At 38.8% G+C, this 25516-nt stretch overlaps 1 protein-coding gene across 1 annotated transcript in view; it reads left to right on the forward strand.

The window, feature by feature from the left end:
* Positions 1-25516, forward strand: part of LOC150089496 (dynein beta chain, ciliary-like) — a 1205440-nt gene that overhangs the window by 559340 nt on the left and 620584 nt on the right. Inside the window, 2 exon segments of the mRNA XM_090390004.1 lie at positions 3310-3520; positions 12666-12793. Coding sequence (XP_090246130.1) covers positions 3310-3520; positions 12666-12793 — 339 coding nt within the window.

A 25516-nucleotide genomic window follows, 5' to 3' on the forward strand; every position in this document is an offset into this window, starting at 1 on the left:
CGGAAATTTGCTTTTAGTCAGCGGGTGGTTGGTTGGTGGAACAGACTTCCATCCCTTGTCATGGAAGTTGATAGCCTAAATAAGTTTAAGGCTCAGCTGGACAGGTATTTTGAATGAACAGAGGTGTGAAGTGGAAGTGTTTTTTTTTTTTTTTTTTTTTTTGGCTGATGCTGCATAAGCTTGCTTTCTTGCATCAAATGCCTCTACTAATGCTAATGTAAAAGTATGACAGGAAGTTTGAAAAAAAAAAAAAAATAGTATTAGTATAATTGTTATATAAATGTGTGTGTGTGTGTTTTTTTTTTTTTTTCTTTTGTTCAATTAGATATGTAGGTAAATATTCTCCAAAATTTGATTATTTGTATGTCATTTACATTGTAAGCACTTTCTTTAAATTATTTGCTTGTTTAAATTGTTGCTTTGTCTTTAAAGCAATGGTTAAGCAAGTACTGAGTTATTTTAAAAGCAATAATTGTACAGGCAGGATTGACAGCTTGGTGTCAATTTTGCTTGTTTAATGAGTCACCCCTCCCTGGTGTGAATGAGAATGATAGATGAATGGGAAAAAAAAAAAAAGTATGGAAAAGTTGTAAAATATATAAATTATAAAATGTTGCCTTCAGATGTAGGGGGGAAAAAACTATAAAATATAAAATGTTAAGAAAAATTTTAAATAAAGAAAAATTTTAAATAAAAAAAAATAAATAATAAAAATGGTGTGTGAGCAAATGATATAAATTGCATGTTCTATTTCAGCCTCTCCACCAGATGGACAGATGGCCATCGAAACCTATGGACCCCCAAGGTCATCCATGCTGTTGGCTGTTCCTAGCCAGCATGATATGGAATGCTGTCCCATGTGGGACACAACCACCAGCACAGCTCAGCTGCTGCTATTAGGCCTTCCTAGCCATGCTCCCCTTGCGTGGTTCTTTGCCTCCACTCCCCAGGCGGGAGGGGGAGGTTACCTCTGGTCTCACCGCCCCTCTTTCTGCTCTGGTGGGATGTGTGCCTGCTCTGCTGATTTGGGGGTCATCTTCTCTATGGACCCCATATCTTTCTCTTTTCCCCACAGCCTTCAGGCTCCTCTAACTTACAACTACTAGCATTCAAATCATTGTTAAATTGCTTGAGCCCTATACCCAAAAACTTAATGACATCAAATTACATAACTTGTACTCCTTTTGGCTGACCCCTATCTATAGTAGGTTTTTTTTTTTTTTTGTAGGTCCTAGCCACTGAAATCTCAGGAAATTAGGTGGCAGGACCTTGCCAGAGTAAATAACTATAATACTGGTGTACCTGGTCTGCCTCCACGGGGCAGAGTAGGGCAACATTGGATCCCATCAGGGGCCCAGTGGCCAAATGACCCGAGGAACAACGGTACACGACACTACAAATATACAAGATCCATACACCTTTAAACCCTTGGCACTGGCAAGAGTTCAGTTTCACTACGCAGAGGTGGGGGGAACCTCTGGTACCGTGTTGTGACACTAAACACACTCTACTCCTCTGCAGTCTGGTTTTGTAGTCCTCTGACTGTCATTCAAACCAGCAGCAGTAGAAATCACCTCATCAGTAGAAAAATGTTTTCCATGAAGAAAGGATTTTAGGGCAGGAAAGAGGAAGAAATTCGAGGGAGCAAGGTTGGGGGAATAAGCAGGATTCAACAATATTTCAGTTTTTCCTGGCACATCAACAACATTTCATGTGCTCATTGTGCCCTTCCCTTCTTCTTCTGGTAAGGGGGTCAGAAGTCAGTGAACCCATCTAAGATACTTTACTCATATGTGACTGTTGATGTATGATGTTCTCCACAGATCCTAGTTTGGAGCCCTGCAGCTAGTTCTTTGATGCTAATATTCCAGGATTAAGGCCTCAAAGTTTTGCAACAAAATTTTCTGTTACAGCAGTTTCTGGATGCCCCTGGATTTCTTCATCATGCACTGAGGTTCTTCCACATTTGAATTATATATACCAATGTGCAACAACATTGTATCCTGGATAGTCTTCTCCATAAACAGTGACTGTTTCTTTGTGAATTGTTTCAAGCATTTTCCCTTGCAGAAAGAGGAGCCAAATCACTGATCTGCATTCCCACTCTAATCATTGTGACACTTCATTTCATTCAGGCTGCAAAGTAAAAAAAAAAAAAAAAGAATGGTCAGATCGAAACCAAAATTTGTGTGGTTGGATTTCAAGGTATCAAACAAAAAAAAATCATCTTTCTGTCACAACTACTTCTGATTGAATACAAATTGTTTTTGAACTCTCTTGTACTTTGTATATGGAAATGAAGGAGGGTGGTCAAAATAGTCCTTTATTAAAAGGATTGTGGTAGCCACGTGTGACCTGTTTTTTATTAAAAAACATTTTGTATTTTATTTTATTTTTTTCAGAAAATTATGCATAAAGGGTAATCCATTTACTGTGCATAATAAAAAGTAATAACATTATTCACTTAACAGTAATGCAAGAATAAAAATAAATTCAAAAATGAAGCTTTCAGTGACAAGATACTGCCAGTAAACAAAACAATTACAGTACCTGCAAGAAAATATTTACACCACTTCAGTTTAAGCTGCTTACTATGAAATAGTTATACTCAGTACAAGAAAATATGACAGACAAAAACATTTTGTGAAGATAAATTTTACAGTGAGCAAGAAAAGCAGTAAAATTTATCTTTGCAAAGATAAGATAATTTTACAATGAGTCAGAAGAGCAATAGCTTAAGCAAATAAATCAAATCAAATTATGAAAGCTTCTTCACTATAAATGCTAATACACTATATTCCAGCATTTGGTAATTTTTTTTTTTTAATAAATAGCATTGAATTTTATAGCCAAATTGCCAGATTCAATTAAATATGATAAATATTTTAAAACCTTAAGGGATTTTCATCCTGCACTGTAATTTATGGATAAAAAGTTGCTTTATCACTAAAGAAAACAATGCTTTCATTTACTCATATTCAGAAATTTTTTTTTTTTTAAATCCATTTACATGTTACTGTTAACAGTTTAGCACATTTTCTCACTCTAAGAATTTTCTATTCATCTTTAAAAAATTGGAGACTGAACATCAGTGGCTCATATAAACCTAGAAATAATACAACTGACATTGAACAGAAGTGAAAAAGAGAATTATGCAATGAAGTGTAATGCAACATGACTTTGAGGAAACCTTCAAATTTTCTCAAAAGGTGCATTTTAAATAGGTGATATAAATAAGAAATTGAGATTTTATATAATAATGAAATATGAATTGGAATATAATATTTAAAAATAATGCATTATTTCTAGGTTGTTCAGTTAGAAGAACTGCTGTATACTTCTCATTCAGTATTTGTGATAGGGAGTACAGGCACTGGCAAGACTCAGGTTTGGAGAACCCTATGGAAAGCAAATGAACTTCTTAATAAACACCCAGTAGTTCATGATCTAAATCCAAATGCACTCACTGTAGATGAATTATATGGAATTGTTGACCATTCTACAAAACTTTGGAATGATGGTAAATATCTGCACCTTTACTATTTATATTACAGACTTTGCTGTTTATGTTACACACACACACACACACACACACACACACACACACACACACACACACACACACACACACACACACACACACACAGGAATATTTCTGAATTAAACCTACAGAATTATATGGTTGTATGGGTAGTTAAATACCACATTAATTTGTTCTAAAATATCTTTATTATTCTTTCTTTTCAAGTTACATAACCTTTTTTGTGTTTGGAATAAATGAGTGGGTAAAAAATGCCTTCAAATGGGTGGTTATAACTGACAGAATTAATAGGGATCAAGTTCTTAGCCTAAATATTTCAATAGAGATATTATTTATTGTTGCAAACTGGTAGCATCTTTTTGGCAACAATCAGATCAATAGGTTCATAACCTGTTAAGACTGACCTGAATGTTTACAAATACATGAAGAAGAACAAATTGCTGTGCAGATATACACCAACGAGCCAAAACATTATGACCAGCAAGTTGTTATGCAAATCGAAGCAACTGCAGGTGAACCATGGCACGTGCACATGTCGGCACACCATATAAAAAATACCTGATACTGAGCTCTGTTAATCAGTGTTACTCTTGTTCTTCAAATGGGAAAGGCAGCAGACTTAAGTAAGTTTCACAAAGATCAAATTGTAATGGCCAGATGGCTGGGTCAGAGCATATCCAAAACAGCATGGCTGGTGGGATGCTCATGGTCAGCCATGGTTAGTACCTACTGGAAGTGGTCTGAGGAGGGGAAAACCCACGAATCGCTGGCAAGGTGTTGGACGACAACGGCTCATCAATGCTTGAGGTGAGCAAAGCCTCTCCTAGATGGTATGTGGCAACAGAAGGGTGACTGTGGCACAACTGTGGCCAGTAATTGGAATGCTGGTGATGGGAGTAATGTGTCACAACACACAGTATATTGAACCTTGCTGAAATGGGGCTGCGTAGCTGCAGGCTGCTCCGAGTGTCTATGCTAACCACGGTTCACCGGCGACAGCACCTACAGTGGGCACGCAATCATCAAAACTGGACCTTGAGTGATTGGAAGAAGGTCATCTGGTCTGATGAATTATGTTTCCTGTTGCACCATGTCAACGGCTGGGTACATGTGTGTCGTTTACCTGGGAAGTGATGGCACCTGGATGCACTGTGGGATGAAAACAAGCCGGTGGTGGTGGTGGTGGTGTCATGCTTTGGGCGATGTTCTGCTGGGATACCCTGGGTTCAGTCATCCATGTGCCTGGCACTCTGATGTCTACCAACTACCTAAACATCATTGCTGACCAGGTACACCCTTTCGTGGCAACGGTCTTCCCCTCTGGCAGTGTCGTCTTTCAGCAGGATTATGCACCAGGCCACACCAGCCGGATTGTTCAAGTCTGGTTCTCGGAACATGAGGAAGACATCCAGGTGTTGCCCTGGACTCTAAATTCTGCAGACATCAATTCCATCAAACATCTGTGGTTTGTGTTGGAACAGCAACTCTGATCTGCAGCATCTCAACCACGGACCTTACAGGAGTTAAAGTATCTGCTGGTTACATGTTGGTACCAGATACCACAAGACACATTTATTGTAGTGTCCATGCGTTGCCAGGTACGAGCTGTTTTGGCTGCACACAGTGCACCAACATCATATTAGGTAGGTGATCATAATGTTTTAGCTCATTCTAATTACACTCCATGCACTACATTCATATAAAATAATAGGGAGAAATATACATTAAGAGAGAAAATCAAGTGATTTCCCTTGATTTTTTCTACCAAAGCATTTCTACATATCCCCAGAGGTCCACAGATCAATTGGAGAAATACTGTCGTAGATGATGTGAAATATTTAGTTACCAAAGGCTTAGCAACTAAATATTTCAGTGATGGGGGCCAGAATATGACTGAGAAGTATAAGGCACTGAAGGGGATCAGTGAAATGAATGAGGGGAGTATTTTCATGCTTGTAGCAACACAAGAATCAAGGGACCCAAATATAGAATTTTGGGGGGTGGGGGGAGATAACAAGACTGGATTGCATAAAGTGAAGTACATTCTGATTTAATATTATAAGATTGCAAGGGTATTTCAATATGGTAATTGAAATCAAATTAAAATTTTTGATCAGGGAGTGATTCTCTGCTATCACTGAACATAAGTAGTGAATTCTCAGCACTTTGGGCATGCATTCAACTTAGAGAAAAACATAGTTATTCATGGCAGAATTCTGCCTAGATGCTAATATCTTTTTGAGTCGTTTAGCATCACCAGAATAGATGAATCTGTTATATATTTAAAAATCTGACACACTGTCAGGGCAGCTGTTTAATACATATCCCTCACTACATGCACTGACTGGCTCTAGAGTTTCACTTTGTAGAGCCAGTCAAACAGCTACAGAGTGGAACTCCATAGAGCCACTTGTGTTTAGCACATGTGGGCTGGTCTTTGCTTGAAAGAAATTGACATTTATTTATTTATTTATTATATTAGGCTTTCCCTGCCAAAAACTGGTATCCCCCACAATTATTCAATACCATACTTAAAGACATAAATACGTGAATCCACTTATACAATGCATAAATACACATACACACACACATGAATACACTTATACATTACATAAATCCATATGTTTAGTACATAGATCTACTTATAGAAGACGCTCAGGAACTACAACTCCCCATTAGATAGGAAGCTCACTAAAATGCCATCAATCCAATTATAAAAAAGTTCTTATTGATAAAGTTCAGACTTAACAAAGCTGCTACCAGAAAGATGAATCCATGTTAGTTGACTTAATTCAGTGAAGTCCAAAAGAAGTGATTGGTTCTCCAAACATGTGGTCTCCACATAAGGTACATCTTGGCAGAATTTAAACACTATTAGCAGCAAATTCAGATAAACCAAATTAAGTCCACCGTCATCAGCATTCCATCAAGTATATCTTATCACTAGTTCAGAATGTAGTCCAAGCTGAAAGTCTTGGCAGCTCACAACTCAACAGAGGAGATGCAGCTATGCGAATAGCAGACATTGGGAGTTGATCAGTGCATCAATGCAATACATTTGAGTAATGGCATTATAGAAGGAATACATTCCTAAAATAATTTATAAGAAAAGCCAACATAAATATGTACACAGTATACATAAATTATGTACACCAATGCTAGGAGTATAGTTAATAAATTTGATGAGCTTGAAGTGCAAGTCAAGACCTCAAAGGCAGATATTGTTGGGATATCAGAGACGTGGTGTCACACAGACATAAGCAGTGCAGAATTGGAATTTGGGGAGTACAATGTGTCCAGAAAGGATAGACAGGACAGGAAGGGAGGAGGGGGTTATGCTGTTCGTTAAGAAACACAAAAAATCTAAGGAAGTGCATCCAATTAATGTTGGTGGATAATGCAATGTTGAGTCTGTTTGGTGTGACATAAGCACTGGGAAAGGAAAAATGAGAGTAGGTGTGTTTTATAGGCATAATGAATCTGATGAGTATAATGAGCAGTAGTGCAGAGAAATAGAGTGGGTCAGCAAATAAGAGTATCTTATAATGGGGGATTTTAATTTCCCAGAGATTGACTGGAATTTGTGGGTTGGTCACTCACACTAGCAAGGCTTTTGTGGATTTATTGGATGATTGTTTTCTACAGCAGCATGTTCGAGAAGCAATTAGAGGGAGTAATACTCTTGATTTGATTATCAGTAGCGATTCTTCATGCATTAAGAATCTGCAGATAATGGAACCAATAAGTGGCAGTAATCATAGTCTGCTGAAGTGGGATTTACTCAAAGAGGTAACTGCCATCTGGGGTAAAGGGAAGAATTTTTGCTTTTGTAAAGGTAACTATGGTGGTCTGAAACAGTATTTAAATTCTAGACAGTCGGACCAACTGATGATGTTACCAACAGCAAACTCAAAATGGGAAGCATTCGAAGAATTAATCTTGGAAGCTACTAGGCTTTTCATACCAACTAAGAAATATTGTTCAAGATTTAGGCCTAAATGAATGACAGATGAACTGATTAGACATCTGGTAGAGAAGAAAAATGCATGGGATACATATATATTAACAGGTGACATAGAAGCCTAGGATAGATATAAGCTGGTCTGTAACCAAATCACAAAGGAGGTTAGGCAAGCAAAGGCGGATTACGAGAAATCTTTGGCAAAGGATGCAAAGAAAAACAGTAAAGAGTTCTTTACTTATGTAAACTCTAGAAGGAAGGGGATGAATCAGATTGGTCCACTTGATATCGATGGTTCAACTGTTGATGATCCTGCTCAGGTAGCTAACAAACTAAATGAATATTTTGCATCTACATTCACACATGAGGAGTTTTTCAGGGAGGGGGATGCCAGAGGTGTATTAAACTCTGGCAGTAAGCTAGATAATCTTGTAATAACTGGGGGTAAAGTGGAGGAGAAATTGTTGAAGATAAACTTAAGAAAGCATCTGGAGGCGGATGGAATCTATCCAGTTATATTAAAGGAGGCCGCAAAGGAAGTAAGCAAACCCCTTAGCCATAATTATGACAGCTTTCTAGGACTCAGGGGAGGTACCCATGGACTGGAGATGTGCAAATGTGACCCCAATCCACAAAGGAGGATCAAAGGGAGGCACAGGTAATTACAGACCTGTTAGTTTAACTTCTGTTCCAGGGAACAGAAAGTGAACAGAAGATTTCCAAAGGTGTTTTTCCTTCTGCTTGGAAATTTGCTCATGTCCAGCCAGTTCCTAAAAAGGGTGACAACTCCCTTCCATTCAGTTATCGTCCCATTGCAATTACTTCTACTCTTTCTAAAGTAATGGAGAAATCAATTAACCGCCAACTCTTAAACTACCTAGAAACCTTCCATCTGATCAACAATCTCCAGTATAGATTCCGTCAGTGTTGATCCACTGGTGATATTTTGGCTTATGATACCCATTTATGGACAAATTCAATGGAAAAGCTTGGTGAAACATAAGCAGTTCCTCTTGACATCTCAAAGGCTTTTGATCGTGTTTGGCCTAAAGGTCTTCTAAACAAGCTTCCATCTTATGGTTTGCCAACTGTTTTTTTGTAATTGATTATCCAGTTTTCTTTCTGATCACTCACTGAGGGTGATGGTAGATGGCTCTCTGTCTTGTAACTTCTCCACTAATGCTGGTGTCCCCCAAGGTTCAGTTCTTTCCCCCACTCTTTTCCTCTTGTATATTAATGACCTTTTTCCATTGATTGGAAATCCTATAGATAGTTTTGCCGATAATAGCACATTGCATTCCACTTTCCATTTTGAAAAACCTTGCCCTGCTTAGTCAGCTTCAACTTCTCGAATATCCACTACCAATTCCTTAAATGCCAATCTCTAGGTAATTCTCCAGTGGGGCAAAGACAACTTAGTTCATTTAAATCCTTCTAAAACTCAGTATTGTCTTACATCTCACAAAAAGAATTCTTCTGCTGCTATGCTCATCTTTGGTGACAATCCGATTTCTAGGCAAGTTGATATATCTCTTTTGGGGATTACCCTGACTTCTAATCTCCCTTGGCACAAGCAAATTACAAATGTTGCTTCCTCTGCATCTAAAAAACTTGGTTTTCTCTTTTGCTCTTGGCGTTACTTTTCTCCCAAACAACTGTTCACTCGTACAAATTGCAAATCCACCCAACCATGAAATATTGTTCCCAAATCTGGGATGGTGCCTCCAAATCCTTGATTTCTTGATTCCATTCAGAAGAGGGCAGTTAGGTTAATTAATGATTCATCTCTGACAGAGTCTCTCCACTCGCTATCTCTTAGACATACTGTTTCTGCTGCATGCCTCTTCTACAGATACTTCCATGGGCACTGTTAATCTGAATTGGCTTCTATAATTCCCACTCTCTCTTTCAAAACAGTCCAAACACGTGCCACCACCACCAGCCAATCAACCATTTACTGTCCAACTTCAAACTCACAGAACCAAGTTTTCATCTTCCTCATTTATTCATTCTACTGCCGTTTTCTGGAACAACCTTCCTTCATATGTAGTTCCTGAAAATTACAGTCTACAGAAGTTCAAGTCTAATGTCAACAAATATCTTCTTTTGTCTTCTCAACCTCCAACCCAAGCATGGTGCTAAGTACTATAGGTTCTAATACCTCTTGTGTTTCGAGTTTTCATAAAAAAAAAAAAAAAAAAAAAAAAAGGGAAATTAATGGAGGCTCTGGTTAAAGAGGCATTGCAAGATCATCTAGACAAGACTTCAGATATAGTTCTGACACAGCATGGGTTTGTTAAGGGGAAGTCTTGTCTGGCCAATTTGATAGCAACACCAAAGCAACCCCTTCCACCCTGGCTTGCTCATGTCCCGGCATATGACTTGTCCCTAAGAAATTGGGGAAAGTCGGACACTCCATCATCTGTCTACCTGCAGCTTTATTCAGCACACAGAGCTGAACATTCTGACTTCGTGCCAGTTTACACAGACGGTTCGAAGTTGGAATCATATGTGGGATCTGCTGCTGTCTTTACAGACAGCACTACATCGGAGATTCCCTCTGAATGCAGCATATTTACTGCAGAGCTGCACCCTATAGAGTTAGCCTTGGATCACATTAGTAAATGCCAATACCAACGGTTCATTTTATATTCTGACTCTCTCAGCGTTTTACAGGCTTTAATAACTGTGAGATATAATTCTCATCCAGTTCTGTCTAGCATTCAGCAGAAGATTCACTTCCTCCGTGAACGTGAATATGATATCCGCTTCTGCTGGATTCCTAGCCATGTTGGGATTAGTTGAAATGATTTGGCTGACTCTGCAGCCAAATCACCAATTCCCAATAATAATCGCTGCCTGTTAGTCCCCTATACAGACTACAGGCAAATAATACACCAAAAGATACACTCCCAATGGCAGGATTCGTGGAATAGACAGACTGCGAATAAATTATATCGTATAAAGCATGTAATTGAACCGTGGCAGTCTAGTCTGCGCAGGAATCGTAAGGAGGAAGTTGTTCTTGCCCGGACCCGCATAGGACATAGTCATTTGACTCATTCGTTTTTGCTGAGAGCTGATGACCCTCCTATGTGTGAGTCCTGTGGCACAATTTTATCCATGAGACACATTTTAATTGATTGTCCAGATTTTAGCAATATCCGTTTTACCGCTTTTAATCATCTGACTGAGCCGTATACACTCAGTCAGATTTTATCCGACAATGACAATGTGTCTGCTGTTTTTAGCTTTTTAAAATCAATAAATATTGTTGCTCGTGTATAAAATTTACATTTTTCTTTTATACCTTTTATACATTTTTTATACCTTTTGACATAGTGACCTAACTAATTAGGTCACTGAAAGTTTAAATTTTTGTTATAAATGACCTGGTCTTGGCGCATTATAGCCTTAGTAGCTAATGCACCAATAAAATCAAAACAATCAATCAATCAATCAACTATGATATAGTCACAAAGGAACTGGATGCAAATAATAATATTCATATCATATATTTGGATCTTAGAAAGTCTTTTGATACTGTTACACATGGAAGACTGCTGCAAAGATTGGAGCAGTGTGGCTTTGGAGGAAAATTGCTGCTATGGATAAAGGGATGGTTGAATGGGAGAAGACAGAGAGTGGTAATCGATGGACACTGATCTTCGTGGACTAATGTTTTTAGTGGAGTTCCCCATGGTTCAGCGTTGGGTCTACTGTTGTTTTTGTATTGATTAATGATATTGACGATGGTATATCAGGCTTAATGTCCAAGTTTGCAGATGATACGAAGGTCAGCAAGGTTGTTAAAGACACTAATGACAGTACGCTGCTGCAACAGGATCTAGAAAAGCTCACAGATGGGCTAAGAGGTGGCAACTGAAGTTTAACATTGACAAATGTAAAGTACTGCATATGGGAAGCAGTAACCCTAGAGTAACGTATCAACTGTGTAGTACTACACTGGCAGTGATAGAGAGTAAAAAGGACCTGGGGTGGTTGTTCAGGCAGATATGAAGTTCTCTGAGCAGTGCAGATGGGCTGCAAGAGTAGCTCATGGTGTATTGTCAATGATATATAGGAATTTTTCTAGTAGGGATAAGGAGGTGATTATTCATTTGTATAAGGCAATGGTCAGGCCTCACCTAGAGTACTGTATATAGGTCTGGAGGCCTCGTTTCAAGAAGGATGTAGAGCTGCTGGAACGAGTACAGAGAAGGGCAACAAGATTAGTGAATGGAACAAAAGGCTGCTCTTACGAAGAAAGGCTCTAAGTTTTGCAATTTACAGTGTCTGGAGACTAGGCACCAACGAAGTGATCTGATAGAGGTGTATAAAGCCTTGAATGGTTTGAGCATGCTCAATGCTGATGGGATTCTTTCTGTTGCTCAGCATAATCACCTGAGAGGGCATAAATTCAAATTGAGGAAAGACAGATGTAGGATAGACGTGCGGAAATTTGCCTTTAGCCAGCGGGTGGTTCATTGGTGGAACAGACTTCCATCGCTTGTCATGGAAGTTGATAGCCTAAATAAGTTTAAGGCTCAGCTGGATAGGTATTTCGAATGAACAAAAAGGGTGAAGTGGGTTTTTTTTTTTTTTTTTTTTGGCTGATGCTGCATAAGCTTGCTTTCTTGCATCAAATGCCTCTACTAATGCTAATGCTAAAGAGTGATAAAATTAGTTAGAAGAAAAAAGAATATTCTTACCAAGAGAGGCTGAGGTTCTTTAAATTACTGCATTCAGAAACTAGACATCTGTATGGTGACCCATCTGAAATATATAAGACCTTAAATTAAATTAAATTAAATTAAATTAAAGCAGTGGTGTTAACAATAAACTAATTGTTAACATCACTGCTCTTTCTTGGATATTACATCAATGGAATATAAATTTGATTTGAAAAAAGGATAGTTCAAAAGAGATGTGTGAAAATTTGCCTTCAACCAGGGCTTTCCACCATAGATAATTTGAATAAATGGACAAATTAAGTGGAAAAAAGGGGATTTTTTGTCAATACTGATACACTAGTTGATATATTATTTCAGAAATGAATTTTTAGTTATTTAATAATGTACTTTATATATATATATATATATATATATATATATATATATATATATATATATCCTATTTTCTTAATTATTAATTATTTTCAAGGCGTTTTATCCTCTGTCATGAGAGATTTGATTTCCCACCATGGACCAGAGCCAAAATGGATAATTTTGGATGGTGATGTAAGTCCTCTTTGGATCGACTCTCTTCATACACTCATGGATGAAAACAAGGTAATGATCCTCTCTTGTTCTTGGGTCTTCTGCACTGTATTTCCTAATTATTACATAACAAATTAGGCAACATATGTTACATGTGTAATGTGTAATATATTTAAAATCATTTAGTTCCCATTAATTTGATATACTTCCGGCACCCTCACCCCTAAAAGATTTCTGCAAAGAAATGTAGCAAAGGCTATATTTCTTTGCAGTCTTTGCCAAAGGCTTCTCGTAATCTGCCTTAGCTTGCCCGACCCACTTTGTGATTTTACTGCATATTAGTTTATACCTACCATAGGTTTCTATATCTCCTGATAATTCATAAACATCCAATGTACTTTACTTCTCTTGCACCAGTCTCATTAGGTCATCTAACATCCATTTAGGTTTAAACATTAAACAGTATCACTTAGTTGGTATAAAAGGAATAAGAAGTTGAAGGAATAAATGAGGAAGAAGAAAAGTTGGTTCTGTGGATTTGAAGTTGGATAGCAAAAGAATGCTGAATGGCTGCAGCACATGTTTGGATGATTTGGATGAAAGAGCAGGAATTATATAAGACAATTCAGAAGAATAGTGCCCATGGAAGTATCTATAGAAAAAGCACAGCAGAAACAGAACATCTATGAAACAGAAAATGGAGAGACTTTGTTAGAGAAGGGTCATTGATTAACCTAACTGCCCTCTTTTGAATGGAGTCTAGAAGCCGGACAGGTTTTGGGAGGCACTGCCCCAGATGTGGGACCAATGTGCCAAGTTAGGGTGGATTTGAGATTTGTACAGAGTGAATAGCTGTTTGGAAGATAAGTAACGCTGAGAACAAAAGAGAAAACCTAGTTTTTTAGATGCAGAGGAAGCAATATTTGTAATGTGCTTATACCAAAAGAGATTAGAAGTCAGGGTAATTCCCAATAGAGATATATGATCTTGCCTAGAAATCGGAGTGTCATCAAAAATAACCATAGTAGTAGAAGAATCCTTTTTGTGAGATATTAGACAGGACTGAGTTTTAGAAGGATTGAAATCAACTGAGTTTCATTGCCCAACTGGAGAATTACTGAAGATAAACATTTAAGGAATCGGATGGATATTTGAGAAGTTGAAGATGTTTGTGCACGGCAAGGTTTCTCAAACTGGAAGGTGCAATGAATGAAATGTACTATCATCAGCAAAACTATGAATAGGATTTCTGATCAATGATGGAAGAAGGTCATTTATACAAGAGGAAAAGAGTGAGAGAAAGAACTGAACCTTGGGGGACACCTGCATTAGTGGAGAAGTTAGCAATAGCATTAATAGATGCATATGATGCAAGAAACCAACCTTGTATAGCATCAGCCAAAAAAAAAAAAAAACTTCCCATTTCACCCATCCATTCACTCCAAATGTTTGTCTGGTTCTGCCTTGAACTTATTTAAGTTGCTGCCCTCCACCACAACAGATGGAAGTTTGTTCCAACTATCAACCACCCACTGGCTAAAGGTGAATTTCTTCACATCTATTCTACAATTGCCTTTCCTCAATTTGAATTTATGTCCCCTCAGGTGAGTAATCTGAGCAATAGAAAGAATCCCATTAGCATTGAGCTTGCTCAATCCATTCAAGGCCTTATAAACCTCAATTAGACCACCTGTCAGGTGCCTAGTCTCAAGAAACTGCAATTTGCAGAACTTAAGCCTTTCTTGGTAACACCAACCCTTTGTTCCACTTACCAATTTCGTTGCCCTTCTCTGTACTTTTTCCAGCTGCTCTGCATCTTTCCTAAAATGAGGCCTTTAGACCTGTATACAGTACTCAAGGTGTGGCCTGACCATTGCCTTATACAAGGGGGACAATCACTCCCTTATCCCTGCTAGAAAAATTGCTGTATATCATTGACAAGACACCATGAGCTACTCTTGCAGCTTTTTGTACCTCACAGAAAACTTCATATCTGACTGCACAATTACCCCCAGTTCCTTTTCATTCTCCGCTACCCTGAGTGTAGTACCACCCAGTTGATACAATACTCTGGGGTTACTTCTTCCCATTTGCAGTACTTTACATTTGTCAATGTTAAACTTCAGCCCATCTGCTCGACTTTTCCAGATCCTGTTGCAGTAGCCTACTATCATTACTGTCATTAACAACCCTGCCAACCTTTGTATTGTCTGCAAACTTAGATATTAACCCTGATATACTTTCCTCAATATCATTGATAAATACCAAAAACAACAATGGACTCAACACCGAACCCTGGGGGATTTGGTGTTGGGTTCATTGTTGTCCAGTGTCCATTGATAACCACTCTCTGTCTTCTCCCACTAAACTATCCTTTTATCCATGTAGAAACTCGCCTGTAATACTATACTGCTCCAGTCTGTACAGTAGTCTTCCATGTGCCACAGTATCAAAAGCTTTCCTAAAATCCAAGTATTTGATATCAAAATTATTCTTTACTTCCAGTTCCCCTGTGACCACATCATAGTATCCAATCAAATTTGTCAGACAAGACTTCCCATTAACAAACCATTGCCATGTCAAACTATAACTGCAGTCTTGTCTAGATGATCCGGCATTGCTTCCTTAACCAATCACTCCATTATTTTCCCTGGAACAGAAGTTAGACTAACAGGTCTGTAATTATCCATGTCACTCTTTGATCCCCCTTTGTGAATTGGGGACACATTTGCACATCTACAGTCCATGGGGAGCTTCCTAATTCCAAGGAAGCTTTCATAATTATGGTTAAGGGTTTTCTTACTTCCTTTGCTGCTTCCTTTAATATAACTGGATAGAGCCCATCCACCCCAGGTGTCTTTCTTATGTTTAACTTCAATAATTTCTCCTCCACTTTGCTCTTTGTTATTACAAAATCATTAAACACCATGTTAGAGTATAATAAGCTTCTGCCCTCACTTCCCTACAGAATTCCTCATATAAATGCAAATCCATAAAAAAATGTAAATGCAAATATTAAAAAAAAAGTTAGAAGACAGAGAGCCAACCCGCTAAACAGTGATCACTTACCGATTCTTTGCAATATTCAAACACAAGTAAACTTGTCTCCATTGCAGCGATCCACCTGGAAATTCTATAGGGCAAACTGGCATAAATTTTCCTCCCTAATCCAGTTTGATGATGAGATAGTCCAGTCTCAGCCCATAGATAGTGTCAAAGATCATATAACAAATCAAATATTACAAGCTGTAAATTCTGCAATACCAAAATCTTTACCTGGGAAACACAGACAGAGTCATTACTGGTGGAATCAGGAATGCACACATGCTAAACAGACAAAAAATCAAGCTTGGAATCTGTTTAGAAAATTTCCTACAACTGCTAATTTTATTAACTTTAAAAGACCCAAGGCCAAATTCTGCCAAATAAGAAGAAAAGCAAAGAAAGATGCCTGGATAAGTTTTGCTTCCACTATAAACAAGGACACGGACAGCACTCATCTGGAAGAAAATTCAAACACTTAACAGTAAATTTGTGCAGTCTCCAGCCTCAATCCTGAACTGGAAAGGGCAAGAATTATCTGATCCAAAAGAAATAGCAAATGCATTAGCTGAGTCTTTCACCAGTATATTAGCAGTGTCCACATACAGTCAAACCTTCCAAAAAATTAAGGCATCTGCAGAACAACATAAAATAAATTTTATACTAAGGCATCTCAACCGTACAATCAGCCATTCACGATAAAGGAACTTTTTGAGTCTCTAAACAAAACATCAAGTACTGCTGCCGGCCCGGATGGAGTATGCTATATAATGTTAAAAAAGTTAAATAATAAAGCAATAAGTTCCCTATTGAGATTCTACAATCGAATATATTTAGAAAATACTTATCCACACTCATGGCATCACTCAATTGTACTGGCCTTTCCAAAGCCAGGTAAGGATCATACCATACCGAATAATTACAGGCTGATATCGCTGACTAGTTGTTTAGGCAAAGTCTTAGAAAAAATGGTGCACAAGCAGTTAACGTGGCTTCTGGCAACAAACAATCTGCTAAACCGAAATCAGTACGGTTTTCGGAAAGACCACTCACCTTAGATGTGATGATTAAAGCAGAAGCAAATATCCGCAATGCTTTCATCAGGAGACAACATCTGGTTATGGTCAATCTCGATATTGAGAAAGCGTTTGATACCACTTGCCGATATGGTGTCCTTCAGGATCTTCGTTCCTTCGGTCTGAGGGGTCAGTTACCCCAATTTATACAAAATTTCCTACACTACAGAACTTTTCAGGTCAGATATAGGAACGCTATATCCAAATCATTTGAACAAGAGGAGGGTGTACCGCAGGGTTCCATCCTGAGTGCAACACTATTCACAATAAGAATTACAAATATAACACAAGACATACCAGAAACAGTTGAATCATACATGTTTGCTGATGACCTGATTATCTCTTGTCAGTCACAAACCATACACTACAGAACTTTTCAGGTCAGATATAGGAACGCTATATCCAAATCATTTGAACAAGAGGAGGGTGTACCGCAGGGTTCCATCCTGAGTGCAACACTATTCACAATAAGAATTACAAATATAACACAAGACATACCAGAAACAGTTGAATCATACATGTTTGCTGATGACCTGATTATCTCTTGTCAGTCACAAACCATGATTTCCATTGAAAGGCAACTTCAACTGTCCATAGCCAGAATAGAATTGTGGGTGCAACGGAATGGCTATTCATTAGCAGAAAATAAATCGACTGCAATTCATTTCTGTAAAATACGAAAATTATATCCAGATCCTGAAATATATTTAAAGAACAATCGGATTCCTCTTACCAACAATTTTCATTTATTGCATTTATATCTAGACAGTAAACTTAATTTTTCCAGTCACATAGCCTACCTTAGAACGGTCTGTCAAAAGAAATTAAACATCTTAAGAGCTGTGTCATCTAACTCCTGGGGTGCTGATAGACACTCCCTCACACATCTTTATAAAAGTTTTATCCGGTCCCTCTTAGATTACGGGTCACCTGTCTATGACTCTGCAAGAAAAAATTCCTTGTTACATCTGAATACTGTTCAACCTAGTGCCCTAAGGATAGCCACAGAAGCCTTCAGAATGTCTCCAGTCCACAGCCTGTATATTGACGCAAATGAACCGCCATTACACCTTAGACGAAAATCCTTACTATGTAGCTATGCTGCAAAAATAAAAAGTATTCCATCTCATCCTTGTTGGGAATACCTGTTTGACCCTCAGTATGAAATGCTATATCGTAATAAACGTAATGAAAACCGCCCTGCGGGTATTAGATTGCAAGAACTGATGCTCAGTTGGAATATTAACTTCCAGCATATCCTTGAAGACGTAGCTCCTCCTGAACATCCCTGGTCTCATTACTCACATCTCTGTGATAATTTCTTTCTGAGATGGAGAAAAGGCTCCCTGCCAAACAACAACTTCCAGCAGCTGCATAAAGCCCACGCCTTAGAAAACGCAGAGAAATTTCATATATATACAGACGGCTCCAAAACAGATGAAGCTGTAGGTGCTGCAGCAATTTCTTCTGCTTTTTCAATAGCTGTGTCTCTTCCTACAGAATGCAGTATCTATACCGCAGAACTGTATGCAATAAAACTAGCTCTAGATATATAACCAAACAGCAAATCAAAAAAGCTCTTATATACACTGACTCCTTAAGTGCCGTCACTGCCATTCAATCTACTACATTTTCCCAACATCCCATTCTGAAACAGATACGGTCTCAATTATACCAATATCAAACATCCAAACAGTTGGTTACCTTCTGCTGGATCCCTGGGCATGTCGGCATCCCAGGTAATGAAAGTGCAGATCGTGCTGCTAAACACCCTACCAATGGATCATTCTATCATCTGAAAGTCCCACACATTGATTATAAATCCACTGTTAAAACAGCATATAGGCTTCAATGGACTATTCTGTGGCAAACACAAGTGAAGAATATGTTTCAGATTAAAAAAGAACCTCAGTTGTGGACTTCTAGTTTCAGGAAAAGCAGACATGAAGAAGTGATTTTGGCAAGACTTTGTATTGGACACTCATATACAACTCATTTGTTCTTGCTTATGGGAGAAAACCCACCTCATTGTCCATTCTGTCAGACTCAGCTAACAATCAAACGTATTCGCGCCTCCGTAGCCAGGTGGGAAGGAGCAGCAGTGCGTAGCACACGCTTCTTGATTAGACCGGGGTCCGAGCCCGTCACCACCAAATACGAAGAATGCGGAAAGGTCAGGGAATGACCACCGCATATTCCCGGAGCAATATGGCCTTAGTTGCTAATGCTCCTAAAAAAAACAAAAAAAATATCAAACGTATTCTAATTGAATGCCCTAATTATTCAAGTAACCGGAAATCCAGTTTTTATTCTGCATCCAATCTGCTGGAACCTTTAAATTTAGTACACATACTTGGAAATAATACTAATTTTGAAGCACTGTTTAGATACTTGAAGAGCATAAATGTATATAATGGCCTCTGACAACAATTATATTAATAACTCAGTCATAAGTTAATAATGAAAAGGCACAATATGGCCCAGGAAGCCCTTGTGCCAAAAAACCCAAAACAACAACAACAACAACAACAACTCCCCAAATTCCAGTTCTGCATTCTTTATATCTGTGTGACACCACATCTCTGATATCCCAAAAATATCTGCCTTTGATGTTTTGACCAACACCTTAAATTCATTAAATTTATTTACAATACTGCTAGCATTGGTGTACGCAGAGGTATACATGCACCTGTTGCTATTCTTAGCTACCCTAACACAGCCCATGTATTTACTTGTTCTGCAATGACTCCATTAGTCTCTGGAATCCCTGCACTTTGCTTTCCAGGCTGCTGCTCATTGCAATAGAAGCAGAGTAAGAATCACTTTCACCTCTGCCAGCGGCGTCTGTTAATCTATTAGTCCACGTATCCCCCAAAGCTAGCAGTTTTCCTACCCACCTAACACTGCCTTGATAGCATCAACAAATATTCTTGCACCCTTTCTGTTTAAATGTATCCCATCCCTGTAGAAGCAATCTCTCCTGTTAACAAGCACAGAGCAAGCTGAGAAAAATTCTGTCTCTTGAGCCTTGCACAATATCTCCAGAGCCGAATTGATCGAGAAGGCTCTCTTCATACAGTCCCACCTATCGTATCTGGGAAAAATTGCAGACACTTTCACATTCAACCTTAACTCACGGCTTTTTTTGCAACATTGACCTGTACTTGTTAAGTAATTCCACCGGACTCCTACTCTTAATATCATTCATGCCAACATGTACAACAATATCACATTTTGTGCCCTTAAAAGATGATATCTGCTTAACAGTGTATTTCAACCTTTGCCCTTGCAGACACAACCTGGTCCCATTCCACCTATCCTTTTTGCACAGTATGTTTTCTGTTTCCCTGACTATAGAGTCACTGACAAAAACTAGTTGATAAAGGAAATCAGGTAATAAAGGAACCACTAGGTGGCAGTGATCACAGTGTACTGATGTGGGATTTACTTTAAAGATTTAATTACCATCAGGGGTAAAGGAAAGGGTTTTTGCTTCCGTAAAGGTGAGTACAGTGGTCTCCGACAGTTTTTAAATTCTGTACAGTGGGATAAACTAACGATGTTACCAACAGTAAATTCTAAGTGGGAAGCATTCAAGGAATTAATCGTGGAAGCTACTAAAAGTTTCATACCTATTAAGAAATATTGTTCAAGGTTTAGGCCTAAATGGTTATCTAATGAACTAATGAGACTCGTAATAGAGAAGAAAAATGCATGGGATGCATATAAATTATCAAGCAACTCAGAAGCCTATGGCAGATATAAGCTAGTCTGTAATCAGGTGACAAAAGAGGTTAGGCAGGCGAAGGCAGATTATGAGAAATCCTTGGCAAAAGATGCTAAGAAAAACAGCAAGGATTTCTTTACTTATATAAACTCTAAAAGGAAGGGGATAAATCTGATTGGTCCACTTGACATCGATGGTTTGACTTGATGATCCTGCTCAGATAGCAAACAAACTGAATGAGTATTTTGCATCTACATTCACACGTGAGGAATTATTAAGGTTTGAAAATGGGAAGGTTATCAAATTGTAGCAGGATACTTAATGATTTTGTAATAACTGAAAGCAAAGTGGAGGAGAAATTGTTGAAGTTAAACATAAGAAAAGCACCTGGGGTGGATGGGATCTATCCAGTTATATTAAAGGAGGCAGCAAAGCAACTAAGCAAACCCTTAGCCATAATTATGAGAGCATCCTTGGACTCCGGGGAGGTTCCCACGGACTGGAGAAGTGCAAATGTATCCCCAATTCACAAAGGGGGATCGAAGGGTGACACGAGTAATTACAGACCAGTTAGTTTAACTTCTGTTCCGGGTAAAATAATGGAGTCACTGGTTAAAGATGCATTGCAGGATCATCTAGACAAGACTGCAGCAATAATTCAGACACAGCATGGGTTTGTTAAGGGAAAGTCTTGTCTGACAAATTTGATAGGATATTATGATGTGGTTACAAAGGAACTGTATGCAAAAAATAATTTTGATATCATATATTTGGATTTCAGGAAAGCTTTTGACACTGTTGCGCATGAAAGACTATTGTACAAATTGGAGCAGAATGGTATTAAGGGTAAGTTGCTACAATGGATAAAAGGATGGTTAAGTGGGAGAAGACAGAGGGTGATAATCAATGGGTGCTGCTCTTCTTGGACTAATGTTATTAGTGGAGTCCCACAGGGTTCGGTGTTAGGTCCACTGTTGTTTTGTATATTTATCAATGATATTGATGAAGGTATATCAGGCTTAATGACGAAGTTTGCAGATGATACAAAGGTTGGCAGGGTTGTTAATGACAGTAATGGCAGTGTGCTACTGCAACAGGATCTGGATAATTTGGGCAGATGGGCTAGAAGTGGCAACTGAAGTTTAACCTTGACAAATGCAAAGTACTGCATATGGGTAGAAGTAACCCCAGAGAAACGTACCAACTGTGTGTACTACACTTAAGGTGGTAGAAAATGAAAAAGACCTGGGAGTAATTGTGCAGTCAGATATGAAGTTTTCTGAGCAATGCAGACAGGCTGCCAGGGAACGTCATGGGGTTTTGTCAATGGTATATAGGAATTTTGCTAGCAGGGAAAAGGAGGCGATTATCCCTCGGTATAAGGCAATGGTCAGGCCACGCCTTGAGTTCTGCATACAGGTCTGGAGGCCTCATTTTAGGAAGGATGGAGATTTACTTGAGCGTGTACAGAGAAGGGCAACAAGATTGGTGAGGGGAATGAAGGGATCCTCGTACCAAGAGAGGCTTAAGTTCTGCAAATTGCAGTGGCTGGAGACTAGGCACCTGCGCGGTGATCTGATTGAGGTATATAAGGCCTTGAATGGGTTGAGCACGCTGAATTCTGATGGGATCCTTCCACTTGTTCAGATTACGAACCTACGGGGGCATAAATTCAAATTAAGAAAAGACAGATGTAGATTAGATGTGCAGAAATTTGCCTTTAGCCAGCGTGTGGTTAATTGCTGGAACAAACTTCCATCTCTCGTTGTGGAAGTTGATAGGTTGAATAAATTTAAGGAGGAACTGGACAGGCATTTGGTGGGAATGGTGTGATTTTTTTTTTTTTTTTTTTTTGGCTGATGCTGCATAAGCTCATACACTTGCTTTCTTGCATCAAATGCCAATGCTACTACTACTACTACTACTAGTTCCTTTGTGACCAGCACATTCTGCCTTGGAGGTTGCTGCTGTGTTGTGTGATGTTCAAGTGCAAGATGTGGCATTGATGTGGGCAGCTGAAAGCTTGATGGGCTCTCAATTTTAATCCTTCAAAAGTATCCATCGTGTCCTTCAAGCTCACATATAGGTCCATAACTACGCTGAGGCATAATGCTAGTTTATACAGCTTGCTTATACAACTTAGTTGAGACATAATAAAAGAAAGCAAGCTTATAGAGCATTAGCCCAAAAAAAAAACCAAAAAAAACCCTTCCCATTTCATCCATACAGTCACTCCAGATGTTTGTCTAGTTCAGCCTTAAATTTATATAAGCTATCAACTTCCGCAAAAACAGATGGAAGTTTGTTCTCATAATCAGCTACCCGCTGGCTAAAGGCAAACTTCTGCACATCTATTCACAACTGTCTTTCAATTTGAATCTATGACCCCTCAAGTTATTTATCTGAGCAAGCGGAAGTATCCCCTCAGCATTGAGCCTGCTGAAACCATTCAAGGCCTTGTTCACCTCAATCAGATCACCTTGCAGGTGCTTTAACTTGCACATGCTTCAACTTGCAGAACTTAAGCCTTCTTTCATAAGCACACCGCTTCGTTCCTCTCACCAATCTTGTTGCCCTTCTCTGTACTCGTTCTATCAACCCTACATCCTTCCTAAAATGAGGCCTCCTGACCTGTATACAATACTCAAGGTGTGGCCTCACCATTGCATTATACAAAGGGATAATCAACTCTTTGTCTCTGCTAGCAAAATTTGTATATGTCATTCACAAAACTCCATGACCTACTCTGGCAGCCCTTCTGCGCTGCTCAGAGAACTTCATATCTGACTGCACAATAACCCCCAGGTCTTTTTTATTCTCCACTTCTCTGAGTGTAGTACCACAGAGTTCGTATGTTTCTCTTGGTTTACTGCTACCGATATGAAATACTTTGCATTTGTCAATGTTAAACTTCAGTTGCCAATTTCAGCTCATCTGCCTAACTTTTCTAGATCCTGTTGCAGTAGCATAATGTTTTTACTGTCATTAACAACCCTGCCAGCCTTTGTATCATCTGCAAACTTGGACATTAAGTCTGATATACCTTCATCGATATCATTGATAAATACACAAAACAACAATGGGCCCAGCACCGAACCCTGTGGGACTCCACTAATAACATTAGTCAACGTATATCAGTGTCCATTTATTACCACCCTATGCCATCTCCCACTCATCGATCCCTTCATCCATTGCAGTAACTTGCCCTTAATGCCATACCCCTCCAATTTGTACAGCAGTCTTCCATATGCAACAGTATCAAAAGCCTTCCTGAAACCCAGTATATGATATCCAAATTATTTTTTGCATCCTGTTCCTTCGTGACCACATCATAGTATCCAAAATTAAATTGCTCAGACAAGACTTCCCCTTAACAAACCTTTGCTGTGTCTGAGCTATTACTGCTGTCTTGTCTAAACGATCCTGTATCACCACTTTAACCAGGGCGTCCATCATTTTTCCAGAACAGAAGTTATACTAACAGGTCTATAATTATTTGTGTCACTCTTTGCACCCTCTTTGTGAATTGGGGATACATTTGCACATTTCCAGTCCATGGGGACCTCCTCTGACTAAGGACGCTCTCATAATTATGGCTAAGAGTTTACTTACTTACTTGCCTTGCTGACTCCTTCATTATAACTGGATAGATTTCATCTGCCCCAGCTGCCTTTTTTATTTTTAACTTCATCAATTTCTCCTCCTCTTTGCTCTCAGTTATTACAAAATCACTTGGCTTCCTGTTAGATTTTGATAAACTTCTGGCATTGCCCTCCTTGAATAACTCCTCATGTGTGAATGTATATGCAAATTCCTCATTCAGTTTATCAGCTACTTGAGCAGGATCATCTATGTTCGAACCATCCAGTTCACACTGTCCACCCATGTGAACTGGATGCACTTCCTTACATTTCATGTGTTTCTTAACTAATAGCATAATCCCTCCTCCCTTCCTACTCTATCTGTCCTTTCTCCATACATTGTACTCCCCAAATTCCAATTCTTCACTGCTTATATCTGTGTGACACCATGCCCTGATATCCCAACAAAATCTGCCTTTGATGTTTTGATCAGCACTACAAATTCATCAATTTTATCTACTATACTTCTAGCATTATTGTACAGGCAAGTATACATACACTTGTTCTTACTCTTATTTACCCTAATGCAGTCCATATATTTTCTTGTTCCATGATGACTCCCAGCAACTCTCTCTAGGCTGTGCTCATTACAATAGAAGCAGTGCAAGAATCACTTTTGCCTCTGCCTGTGGCTACCGTTAATTTTTTAGTCTGCGAATCCACCCAATCTAGCAGTTTTCCGACCCACCTAACACTGCCTCAATAGCATTAGGAAATATTCTTGCATCCTTTCTATTTAAGTGTATCCCATCCCTGTAGAAGTAGTCTCTCCTGTTAGCAAGGACAGACCATGCTGAAAAAAAATTCAACCCCTTGAGCATTGCGCAATCTCTCCAGGGCCAAATTGATTGACAAGGCTCTTGTCATATACTCTTTCCTATCGTGTCTCAGCAGAATTGCAAGCGCTTTCAAATTTAACCCTAACTCGTGACTTTTTTCCAGCATTGACCTGTACTTGTTAAGTAAATTTGCAGATCTTTTACTCTTAAGGTCATTAGTGCCAATGTGTACAACAATATCACCTTTTGGGGCTTTAAAAGATAATATCTGCCCTACAACATCATCAACTTTTGCCTCTGGCAGACATACCCTGGTCCTGTTCCATCAATCCTTTTTGCATAATATATTTGCTGTCTCCCTGACAATAGAGTCACTGTCAATAACTTGTCAACAATGAGTTGGGGCCTGATTTCCTCACACTCCTTACATTATGCACACACACACAAAGACATTCCCCTTGGCAGTACATGTTTCTTTCCTGATTGCTTCACAAACATCAAACAAGCATACTTTTCAAAAGGCTGTGATT

The sequence above is a fragment of the Mastigoproctus giganteus genome, chromosome 2, assembly GCF_048544385.1.
Source record: "Mastigoproctus giganteus isolate SK-2022 chromosome 2, ASM4854438v1, whole genome shotgun sequence".
NCBI classification, from domain to species: Eukaryota; Metazoa; Arthropoda; class Arachnida; order Uropygi; family Thelyphonidae; genus Mastigoproctus; species Mastigoproctus giganteus.